The sequence below is a fragment of the Alnus glutinosa genome, chromosome 10, assembly GCF_958979055.1.
Source record: "Alnus glutinosa chromosome 10, dhAlnGlut1.1, whole genome shotgun sequence".
Taxonomy (NCBI): Eukaryota; Viridiplantae; Streptophyta; class Magnoliopsida; order Fagales; family Betulaceae; genus Alnus; species Alnus glutinosa.
Genome location: NC_084895.1, coordinates 27917190 through 27929596, shown reverse-complemented (window position 1 = coordinate 27929596; position 12407 = coordinate 27917190). Strand labels below are relative to the sequence as shown.

The following is a 12407-nucleotide window of genomic DNA, read 5'->3' as shown; positions in this document are numbered from 1 at the left end:
ATAGTTGCATAAATGCTATGTTTATAATTAATACATAGACATCAATTTGCAATTAGATTATAATTAAACTTTTAATCTCCCAAAATCACTCAACAACTTTACATCAAGCTAGTGAGCGATCGACCTCTAATTTGTGCAAACAAAAGCACTAAAATTTGAACCTAAAGACTTGTCTCAAACCCTGATCTTTACCACTTGCTGCCTGAAATTAGGCTTAAGTTAACCTTTTCCGTATGCATGTAATTGATTGACGTACATTTTTGTCATCTTGTATTCATGATGGTTACCACTTACCAGTGCCATTTCATGAACAAAAGATAATGATTTTTTTTTTCTTTAATGAAAAATTCTAAGGATATTACGATTCTAATTTACTTGGCAGCTTTTATGAGTGCCACGTGACACAATATTAAGAAAAAACTAATGATAAGAGTCGTAATACCTCTTCCTACACTTTTTAAATGTAGAGTATCTTTGTTTAATAACACCTTCTTCTTCTTTTTCAAGTAATAATAAAATTTAATAACCCTAATTTTCATGTCCCTTTCATCAGGTTAGCAAAAGGACAGGAAATGAACCACCAGTTTCCAATAATGATGTCATATTTGTCTGTGAACAGTGACCTCCAATCATGTTACTGTTAACAACTTAACATCCCCATGCAGGACCTCAACTGTCACCCTCACATGTACTTCCTACGATCAACTTCTAACAATCTCACCGCGTTTGCTTCTTTATGCACTAGGAGTCTTGTTCTGCCCATCTTTCCCACTTGGATCTTCAATAATTTATTCTTATTTCATTCGGATAATAAATATGAGAGTTTTTCTAAAATCTATGTATCGTAATAAGTTTTAGATTGTCAATTTATATGTTCGGACACGATCATGATAACAAAATTGTTGAAAATTTTTATCTTTGCCATGATATCTTACTCGAATTTACATGTGGTGCATGCCATGAGTTGTTATTGCATAAGAGAGATCTCTCGATAGTGCTTACCTATTCGAGCATGTGTGGATTCTGTAGTTTGAACTGTTCGAACACCTACGTACTCAAGTAGGCGAATTTTACTGGACCTTTTATATATTTGTATTGCATATAATATCGACCGTTCATTTCATTGAATAAAGGAAAGGGTTACAAGCTAGGGAAGATCTAACCCACTTCTAATCCAAATGGAAGAAAAAGTGGTCGACTTGAAAATTGAAAAAGGGGTGGGCTCCCCAACATACTCTTTATTATAAAACGAAGTTCTGAAATATTTAATTGAAATAAAAAGTAAATAATAGAGTCAAAGTTCGAATTCAAGACCTTTGACTCTAATACAGTATTAAATCACCACTTATCTATAAAATTTAAGTTGATAAGAAGAAGTAAATTTAATCACTTAACCAATACTTTAACACAGATTAACGAATTATCTTTTATAATAATGCTTTAGCCATTTGTACAGATTGGCTGCACATTAACTGCATCATTCAAGAACATGGATTTGATCCAATATCTGTTATTGAAATGCTAAAGTAATTTCATCATTGATCTTTCTTTTTTTTTATAAGGGTATAAATGTTAGATTTTATATTAAAAATATGAAAAAGAGCAAGTTATATATATATATAATATAATTAACGAGAATTTAGAAATTTATTAAATTAATGGTTTTAGGTTAGGTAGGGCCTCGAAAATGCATGTATATGTGTATGTAATAATTATCAATAATTGGATTGAGCTACCTTTTTTCAGTACACGGTCGACAATTTTATGGGATGAGCAACTTTGCGTCCAGAGGGTAGGCTACACATTTATCTCATGACTGACTGAAAATTGACCTTTTCTAGGGGCTATGTGACGCTCAGGAGGACCTAGCTAGCAGCTAGGTATTAGCTTGTGGGCTTCAACTCTTAAAATTTTAAAATTTTTCTTATATATATATATATATATATATATATATATATATATATATATATATATATATATATTCTTTTTATAAAATAAACTCTTAAAAATTATTTATTTTCTCCTTAATTTTTTTTTTAACCTCATGTACATCAAAAATTTTGGTTTCCATCATGTGACACTAGTACCTTTTCTTCTTCTTCTTTTAATTGGGTCTTCACAGTAGATTAAAAGTCTAATAGAGAGAAATAGCCCGGACAAAGAAGATATATAATTCTTGAATGTCCGACTACTTAAGGTAAATAGGTTTCATCAATACATTTTTACTCTCTGTCATAGAATTTGGATAGCCGATTGCAATAGATCTTTTTTCGCAACTCAATTATATATCTAAAGTTGTTTTTTTTTCTATTATTTTATTTTTATTTTATATTTTGTGGTCTAAATACAAAAACATTTGGAAAGCAAACATTGATTTGAGCTCTGTGGGGGGTTTCCAATGAAGGAGGCAAAGTGGTTTAGAAATTCTAAAACTTGTCTAGAACATGGAGACTCAAAAGGCTCAAGCTCAGTTTTCAAACACACACTCGTGCAGTCTTGGAAACATTAAATTAAGTTTAACGTTGGACTCTGGTCAAGAGGGAAGACTCTCCAAATAGATCTTTGAAAGAAAAGTATTTATCTATTGCTCTTATCTTAATGGACATTGCAGAGGCACGATTGTCCTCTCCTCTATATAAAAACACTTCTTTTGCAGGGAATTTAGATTTATTTTCAATGAAATTCCACTTCTCTCCTTTTTTTTTTTTTTCTTTTTTCTTTTTGGTTTCAAATTATTCTAAAAATAATTTATAGATGAAAGAAAAGAGGAAAAAAAATTTGTTTGTTTTATGTCCTAAGAACAAAAACATTAATAAATAATCCAAACACAAAACATTTAAAACTGTTTGTTTAAAGAACTTTAGCAACTTTCCGTCAGACATGAGCTCAAGTATATTCAGATCTTGTCAAGAAGACGACGACCATAATAATAATAATTAGTACCCCTCGTTTCGTAACCAAAATTTTCTCATATATTACTATTTCATTTTTAATTTGCTACATAATGTAGCTAATTAGATTATTATATATTGACTGCACAATTTATATATATACCCAGCAAGATATATTATGTATTTGCAAATGGATTAATCCTAGAATTAAGTAGAGATGCATTTAATGGTCCCTTAACTAAGTTCTTCGGGTATTGAAATCCTGCATGATTTGGGAAAACCAATTCTTGACCTCATAATAAGTTTGAAGCTAACTATGCTCCAATTTCCCCATGAATTTTGCTTTGATTTACTCACAAGTGGCTTCGAGATAAGCTAAAAAGTTGAAAATCAACATCACTAGTGCTTTAGTCAACATAGCTCTCAAGGTCTTCAACCAAAACGAGTAGTCATATTAATTATGGTTTGAGCAAACCAAAATGATGGTTACCACTAGGCGAATTTTATATTAGACACTTAATAGGTTTGTACTTTAATTTGTAGTAAACATCTACAAAAGTTTCAACTTCTAGGATCTCATTTCATGTTTCAAATTATATTTTAAGGCATTTAACGGTATACACTATCATTTCGTTCGAAAATTTCAAATGACATGACAACGTAGATAGGTAATATATACACCGTTAGATACTTCATGTGAAATCTAATCAGAATCATGAAATAGTTATTCTCGACTTCAAGAAATTGAGAGGATCCTGTTTCCAAGGTTCTAGTGTTTCAATGAACAAAATTAATTAGGCTATCATATATATTAGCTAGATCAGAGGTACAAATTACAACATAAAGAGTTTGGCTTGCCTTTAATGAAAAAATAAGGTGGCTTTTAAAATCATTATTTGATCAAAATTTAATAGTGACCAATCATAAACTCAATGGTAATTTTAAAAGCCACTTCATTTTTTTAAGGACACAAAAGTGACAAAAAAAAACTTTTAGCATTACTCTTTAAACTGATCGAGGAAAGAAAAAAAAAATGTGAAAGGGATGCCATATATTAAAATAAGGATTTGTTTGTTATGTAAACACTCGCTTTATTAATTAAAAGGGATATAAAAGTTTATTCTGAACTAAATCTCAATGCAAGAATCTTATAAATTTCAACCCCATTTCACTTAGATTTCCATTTTTCTTTTCTTAAACTTTTTCAAATCCAAGAAATTGTTCCCCAATGTGGATGGTGATCAAATGTAGGAACTATGGTCAATGACTACTGTTTTGAATATGCAATTAGTTTAGCTTGTTTCTATTGTCTTAGAAGCTAGGCACAAAATAATTCAAATTGTCTTTAGCCTTGTCCCTTTTTCTTTGTTACCACTACATTATTCAAAGTACTCCATATCTCCTGCTTCTTCCCACTAAAGATGACCCTTTTTCTCTTTGTCTCGATGCCATCACTTAGAAGAGGAGTGAGATTCCTTGTTATTAGCTAGGGTGCATGTTTAAATTTTCGACAGGAAAACTGTGAGGCTCGTCTGCTCTGGTTAGGTAAGCTTGATATATACCCTAAGTTGTCTGTGACAGGTGGACCATGCAGTACTCTCATCTTTAAAGCTGTCCAAATTTCTGTAAATTAAATTCCAACAATCTAATAACATGGATTTTCATCTCCTAGAATTAATGATCTAGCTAAGGAACCAAAAGAGAAGGGTGATAATATTGTTTCTTACTACTTCCTTGAGTTTTACGACATTAATATAAATTTGCATCTCAGTGATTAAAACAACAATATAGCTGATCGATCGATGCCCATCACTGTCCTTGCCGACTTCATCTCAATTAATAAAACAATTGCATAATTCGATCGACCTCTTTTCAGCTACTATCTCAACATTTGCCCATCACTTTCACACCCACAATGTCTTATTTTTATTTTGGTAAATATGAGTTCTACGTGTTGAAGTCGCGCGCGTTAATTATCGGAACTTCTACAAGTACGTGCTTTGGTGAGCAACAAGATCATTTTTATTTCATGGTTCATAATTAAATTTTACAGCATCTAATGATGAATATGTTGCCTACATTAATTATCACATCATTTAACATTTTTAAATGATGTGACACTATGTACACTGTTAAATATTGTAAAATCTAATATGAGTGACTTACTCCACATGAGTTAATAGCAAATGTAAAATGTAACGACCCAAGGAAAAGCGTTAGCCACATCTGCACTATCTCACCCCAAAAGGACTAGTCAATTTTAGAGCTTTCTTAGAATCCGTAATAAAGTTTAGTTTCACCTAGTAACTATGCAATGTGAGACTTAACACCTATTAATATATTTATAAACCACTCACCCTATGTGAGTTATTCATCTTTTTCTAATATGGGATCGGGGTGTTATAAACATCTCTCCTTAAACCCCTGACGTTTTCGTCAGGGTCACGTCATACAATGCTCCAGTACCACATGACCTGGCGTTACTAGGTGGCTCTGATACCATTTGTAACGAACCAGGAAAAAACGCTAGCTACATCTACGCTATCACTCCAAAAGGACTAGTCAATTTTAAGAGCTTTCCTATAATCATTTATAAAGCCCAGTTTCACTTAGTAACTAGGCAATATGAGACTTAACACCCATGAATATCTTTATAAACCACTTACCCTATGTGAGTTATTCATCTCTTCTTAATATAAGATCGGAGTGTTACATAAAAGATGTTACTTGATTGATTAACTATAGATACAGATTAACGAAAAAAATTAAAAAAAAAAAAAAAAAAAAATCAGTTCATGTAGTTTGCAAATTTATAGAATCAGTTTCTACTGTTTGAATTTTATACAATGAATCATTGTGGTTTGCTTTTGTGTAAAAATGATACTCTCATTATCATTTCTAATAGAAGTTAATGTCACATAGTCATTTAAACGCATCAACATTAATAATATATTTACTAGTTTGTAGTAATAATCTATCTAAAATTACAAGTATACCTTAAATACATTAATTTAAATAAATTTAGGGAATGGCGGCTGGCCTCCCCTCACAAAGGGGTACGGTGGCCATCGATTGTGAGGTGCATGCATAGCCACCCCTCTCCCGCCCCAAATGAGGAGTTGCCTCCCCTTCTAAAGAGAGAGGCCAGGAGCGACCATCCTTTGGCCGCCTCATATGAGGGCTATTGGACTTGGCGTGGCCAAGAGATGACCGCCCCAAATGAGGGGTGGCCGCCCTTACAGGAGAGGTGTGGCCAGCCATCCCTATGCGAGGGTCAATTACCACTCTGTTTTTATTTTTTCTTGTTACTATTATTATTATTATTTTATAATTTCTCTTTATTTAGGTTAGATTTGTAATTTAATTAGGTTAGTTGGTCATCTATCAATAGATTATTAGCGCTCATATATTTAAGTGACCACGTGGTATTAACTTTTGTTAAAAATACTAACTGAAAGATCGTTTTTATACAGAAGGAAACCACAATGATTTATTCTATAAAATTTAAATACAGTACGTGATGGCCGGGTTCTATAAATATGCAAATTACGTGGAATGATTTTATATTTTATTTTTCTCATTTAGGCCCTTTTTTTTACGTCGAAACATTTGAAAAATGTCATCTATTAAAATTATGGCATGCATGTTATCAAGGCCGTGGAGAAATAATTTTCCTCCGAGAAAACTTATTTTTCACTTTTGTAAAAACACTTGTTCTTTATAAAACCAAAAGAAAACATTTGCTCAAAGCGTTTTTACAACATAAAATGTAAGAACCTAAAAAAAAAATATTCAGTTCTCAACTGCAACATGTCACAATTTTAATATGTAACATTTTCCAAATGTTTGGATACAAAGAAATGGTCTGAAAACCATAATTTGAAAATCTACGTCTTCTTACAATTGGTAGGACATCTTAATTCATATGTTTGACTATTCAACATAAAAGAGGTCAAGCTTATCAAGATCCCTTCAAATTTTCTAACCGAATTTAAGAGAAATTGGACAGGTAATTATAAGATAACACTTATAAAATCTACACCGAATAAGTAGTTGAGCAGCGTAATTTTTATTTAATCAAATAAATTTCATAAATGTTCTTTTAAAATCACCTATTCAAATTCATTTAAATTCAATCCGAGAATTTGAAAGATGCTTATCGGCGAGCTTGCATGTAACAACAAACAGTAAACACGCTCACCAAAGCAAATGCCGGGTACCCGGTGCCAGAAATAACTACGATAAGAGAGAGAGAGAGAGTGAGAGTAGTTGTGAAACTACAGAATGTTCCCCCGGTCTCTCTCTCTCTCTCTCTTGGGAAACAACCTGCAAGTCTAATCTCTGACTTTAGCTTTGGCTTTTTCCTTTCTCCTTTTATCATCTTCTCTCCCTGTTATTTGTCTTCTTGGTCTCCAGAGGGTAATTTAATTTCTTGACTTTCTTCACTCACTTTGAGCTTACTTTTCTCTTTTACTAGGAAATTTTACCTTAGGTTCTCCCCTTCTCTCTCAATATTTATACATCAATCTCGTTGCTAAGCACCAAGCCATTCACCTCTTTGTTCTTCTTCCTATCCAACATCTTTCACCATGGCAGACCCCTACTCCAATTTCTTTAGAGGATGCTTCAACTTCATGCCTCTTTTGAATTCTTATCCTCCTCATCATTCCTTCTCGAACAACATCATTAACAACAAATCTTTCATTCAATGCCAACCTTCTTCACCGCCTGTCAAAGAAGCTCTTCCTCTAATAAATAACTTAAGCCCTACAAGACAGGAAGAACATGATCAGTCCTCAAGTAGTGCAGTGGAAGAGGAAGATGACAAGACCTGCAGGAACAAAGAAAATGGTAGGGAAACTGTTACTGTAGCCCTACACATAGGTCTCCCTAGCCCTAGTACAGATCTGCAGGGCTGTAGGATGATCTCTCCTCCGGCAGATGTACTGACAAATAAGGAAGAAATGAGTGTGGTTTCAGGGTACCCTTTGGACAGATTCAACAAGGGTCAGTATTGGATTCCAAGCCCTTCTCAGATTCTAATAGGTCCTACTCAATTCTCATGTCCTGTTTGCTCCAAGAGCTTTAACAGATACAATAATCTCCAGGTATGCCCTTCTTTTCTTTCTCTTTTTTATTTTTTTATTTTTATAACCCGAGTATCCATGGCGAAGATCCTAGGACACCGTGCAAAATACTCTCTCAATAATAAAGTTTACTCAAGGCTGGTCGAGCTTTAGACTTATGCTTCATTAATTACATGACCAAAATCCCTAAGCCTAGTTCCTCTTTCTTCTTTTCCTCTCTTTTCCCTTGATTAATTTCCTGCTCTAGCTCCTTCTTTGAGCTAAATTAAGTTTTTACCTATACTAGAAATTTATCTCTTTGTTGAATATATATATATATATATACACTACACACTAGCTAGGTAAAATATATTGGCTGCATGGCTTTTGGTTGAACATGGCTATCTGACTTAAAAGTGAGACTGAGCTGATCAGTACTTTTCTTTGTTTTATTTGAGGGTATTCATGAAAATTCTCCTTGTGTTTTTGTTACACTTTGAACATTGTGCTGCACCCAGTTGCAAGCGTGTTAATTAAGATAAAACTAATAAGATCTGCAGTGCCTCAGAAGTTCTGGTGATCTTCATCAAGATAACACTGAAATATTTTCAGATGTTCTTATACAAAGAAAGCTGGGAGGCAGGAGACAACCAAAACCATATGTCATTGGCAGTACTACTGGAGAAATTTGACAAGAAAAAGTCTAATAATTTGCAGCTGGAAAGACCAGTAATTAAGTCATAACGTTTAATCCAAAGTCCAAACGCAAGTATAGTAAAATGTCTGCATCCTAGTCTCACAACATGTTAATTAATTAATAGTTTTTTTCAGAAAAATGGTTCTTTGTACTAGAAATTCAGAGATGATAGAGATGTCTTTGTTACTTATACTATTCCGTGGTCCTTTACAGGCTGGAAGTGTGTTCATATTGGCATTGGTAAAAGGAAGTTTGTCACTGGTTTCTTTCTACGGAAAGAAAATAAATAGTAAATATATATATTTTTTTAAAACGTCCTTGGGTGGACTAAGAAAAATTGATTTACATTTGAAAAAAAAATTGATTTCAAATTTTTATACAACCCAAAGAGAAAGCAATCCCAGTCTATAGTGTTTTTCTATATGCATGATCTCTCTTTCTCTCTCTAAGTATGCTTTTTGCCTGGCACTGCAGATGCACATGTGGGGTCATGGATCTCAGTATAGAAAAGGACCACACTCTCTAAAGGGAACTCAACCAACAGCCATGCTAAAACTGCCATGCTACTGCTGCACACCAGGGTGCAAGCACAACATCGAGCACCCAAGAGCAAGGCCTCTCAAAGATTTTAGAACCCTCCAAACACATTACAAGAGAAAGCATGGGGCCAAACCCTTCATGTGTAGGAAATGTAGCAAGGCATTTGCAGTTAAAGGTGATTGGAGAACCCATGAGAAGAACTGTGGGAAGATTTGGTATTGTACTTGTGGGTCTGATTTTAAGCACAAGAGGTCTTTGAAAGACCACATTAAGGCTTTTGGCATCGGCCATGGAGCTTTTGGTATTGTTTGCTTTCGGGAAGAGGATGAACCTGCATCCGATATTGAAGTTGATCATGGTGATGGTGATTCCTCAATGTCATGATCAGATGAATGAAATTGAGTCTCTCTAACCTCTAGGTGAATTCTCTCAGGTCATGATCTGATATTGAGCTTCACTTAGTTATGTCTAGCTCAAGATATATGATAAAAGTTGCTTTATGCTTTCTTTCATTTCTAGCTACCTTCTGCTCCCAATGTTGCCTTACAGTGTAAATTCACCCATTTTTCAAAGGAATAGGCCAGGAAAGAAGTGCAAGTCTTGTGTTAGCTGGTGCCATTATATATACTAAGAGCAATGCTAAACACCACATATTTATTATACTTTTATTTTATTACGCTGTCTTGACAAAGTTTAGTAGTGAGTAATGGTAAAAAACATATTTTTATATTACAATTATTCTATAATGGTAACGTGGAAGTCTCAACCAACTTTTGATTTTTTTTTTTTTTAAATGATTGATTGTGACTGAGACGTCATAATTGTAAGACAGTTATGGAATAAAAATATAGTTTCTAGCATTTTTTTTTTCTTTCTTTAACAATGGCGGATCTAAGGGTGCTACTACACCTAACTTGTCACGTCAGTATAATAAAATAAAAGTGAGATATATGTACTGTGTATAAAATTTCTCCGACTATAAAGAAGGATTGTGTAGTAATTAATTCCATGATCATGAGCAAAATAGGGTAATATGGCATTGTTTGGTAAGGAAATGTGAGTTGGGGGTAGTAGTACTAAGAAGTGATAAATGTAATATAAAGTAAAATGAATGTATAAAAAAGTAAAAAAAATTTATATTGTAATGAATTTTTTATTATTTAAATAATAATAAAAAATTATTGATGGGATATAAAATTAAAATATTTTAAAATTGAGAGTTTTTTAAAAAAATGAAGAGGAGAAAGAAGAATTTTCTCTCTCGCCGATAAGCCCATATAACTGACTCAACATGACAATACTAAAGTTAAATATTGTAAAAGTGAAGGTTTGATGAGATTCAACTCATTTGGGTCAAATTTTGCTGGGTTAAGTGAGAGAATCTCTGGAAAAAATCATATAAATTAGTGTCTTATAATTAATGAACGGTCAAGTGTTGAGTGGAGAGATTAAAAAAAAAAAATTGATAGAGAAATTAAAGAATTAATTCTTTGATTTCATCCGTTAATAAAGATATCTTCCATTTAAGATGGTTTTTTTTCTTCCTTTTCTTCTTCTTCTTCTTCTTCTTCTTCTTCTTTTTCTTTTCTTTTCTTTCTTTCGTTTTTTTTTTTCTTATATATAATATATAAGAAAAATGTCCCTGAATGTATAACATGGATCAATTACGTAAATTTGCACGTTTTTTATTTCTTTTCATTTTATTTGTTCTTAAATTTCTCACTCCCTTCATTCTCTCTTTTCTTCTTCTTCTTCCTTTTTTTTTTTTTTTTTTTTTTTTTTTTTGTTTTTGGTAAATGTCGAATAAATCACTTAGTAAACGCGCGATTTGAAATCAGTCATTCACTGATTAAAAATCAAATTCTACTGCTTAAGTTTGTCGCAGATTTGAAATCAGTAATTCTATGATTTTTCTATCCGTTTTCCTAACGTTTGTTAGGGTGAGTAACTGTTTATCCACGTAGGCATTGACACATCAAATAAAACGACGCCATTTTAGGAATTTAAAAACTTCATATTTTATTTATTTTTAAACAAAATTGAAAAATGGGAGGGGTTTGCCGCCTCCCCCATGGGCCGGGTGTGGCCGCGCCATCCCCAAGCCCATCTAGGGTGTCTTGTGGGCCACCCTGTCCTAGAGCAAGGGGTTGGCGACGAGCCACCCCCAGAGGTGGCGCCGACCACCTTTGGGGTGGCTAGCGCGTCACCCTTAGCCTATGGGGTAGTTGCTCGACTACCCCATGGGCTGAGGTTGGCTTGCGGGCCACCTCAAATGGAGCTGAAGGTGGTGTGCGGCCACCCTTAGCCCTTGGGGGAGGCGGCGAGCCACTTTAGAGGTACTAGCACTGATTACCTCTAGGGGTGGCTCACAGGCCACCCCCCTCCCAAGGGGGGGTGGTTGCCGGTAAACCCTCCATTTTTCAATTTCTTTTTTAAATAAAAAAATAAATTTCTAAAATGGCGTCGTTTTACCTGATGTGTCAATGCGTACGTGGATAAATAGTGACTCACTCTAACAGGCCTTTGGCAAATGGATGGAAATATCACAGAATGACTGTTTTAAATCCGCGACAAATTTAAGCAGCAGAATTTGATTTTTAAACAATGAATGACTGATTTCAAATTACACATTCATTCAGGGATTTATTAAATATTTATCTTCTTCTTCTTCTTCTTCTTCTTCTTTTTTTAATTTTTAATTTTTTTTTTTAATTTTTTATGAAAATGGAAAAGGGAATGAGGGTGTGGTACGTACTCAATACTCATATATGCATGTAGCATTACTTTTTGTAAAATAATTGAGAAATGTTGCTAATCCAAACCAAATATATATCGAACAAAGTTTTCTTTTAAATTAGGTTATTTCTAATTCTTACATGATCTAAAGGCGGATGTGATCATCATGTATATTAGTTTATCAGATTGAATTTAAAGAATTTTTTGTAACCTAATTTGAAGGAAAGCTTTAATCATATATATCGCTAAGTACTTTATCTTTTGATGAGGTTATGAAGCAACTAAAACGAATAAATTTCTGTCCATATAATTATATAGGATGCCATAAGATCACCTATATAATGATTCAAGAAACACATTATTATGACATATTTGCAGAATCATCCTTTATTTATATATAATTACACATTGCTCACCTTGACAAGAAATTAATCAAATCAGAATATATATCATGAGATTCTTTTACAGCCCATTTTA

General features: G+C 33.3%; 1 protein-coding gene across 1 annotated transcript; it reads left to right on the top strand.

Annotated features, from left to right (window-relative positions):
- Nucleotides 1-7168: 7168 nt before the first annotated feature.
- Nucleotides 7169-9819, top strand: LOC133880229 (zinc finger protein WIP2-like). Its single transcript, XM_062319135.1, has 2 exons — nt 7169-7999; nt 9129-9819. Exons 1-2 carry the CDS (start codon nt 7481-7483, stop codon nt 9576-9578), a joined length of 969 nt encoding a protein of 322 aa, XP_062175119.1. The 5' UTR covers nt 7169-7480; the 3' UTR covers nt 9579-9819.
- Nucleotides 9820-12407: the final 2588 nt, after the last annotated feature.

Coding starts and splice junctions, on each gene's coding strand:
- LOC133880229 (XM_062319135.1), top strand. CDS start 7,481: ATGGCAGACCCCTACTCCAATTTCTTTAGAGGATGCTTCAACTTCATG. Junction 8,000..9,128: donor ACAGATACAATAATCTCCAG/GTATGCCCTTCT, acceptor CTGGCACTGCAG/ATGCACATGTGGGGTCATGG.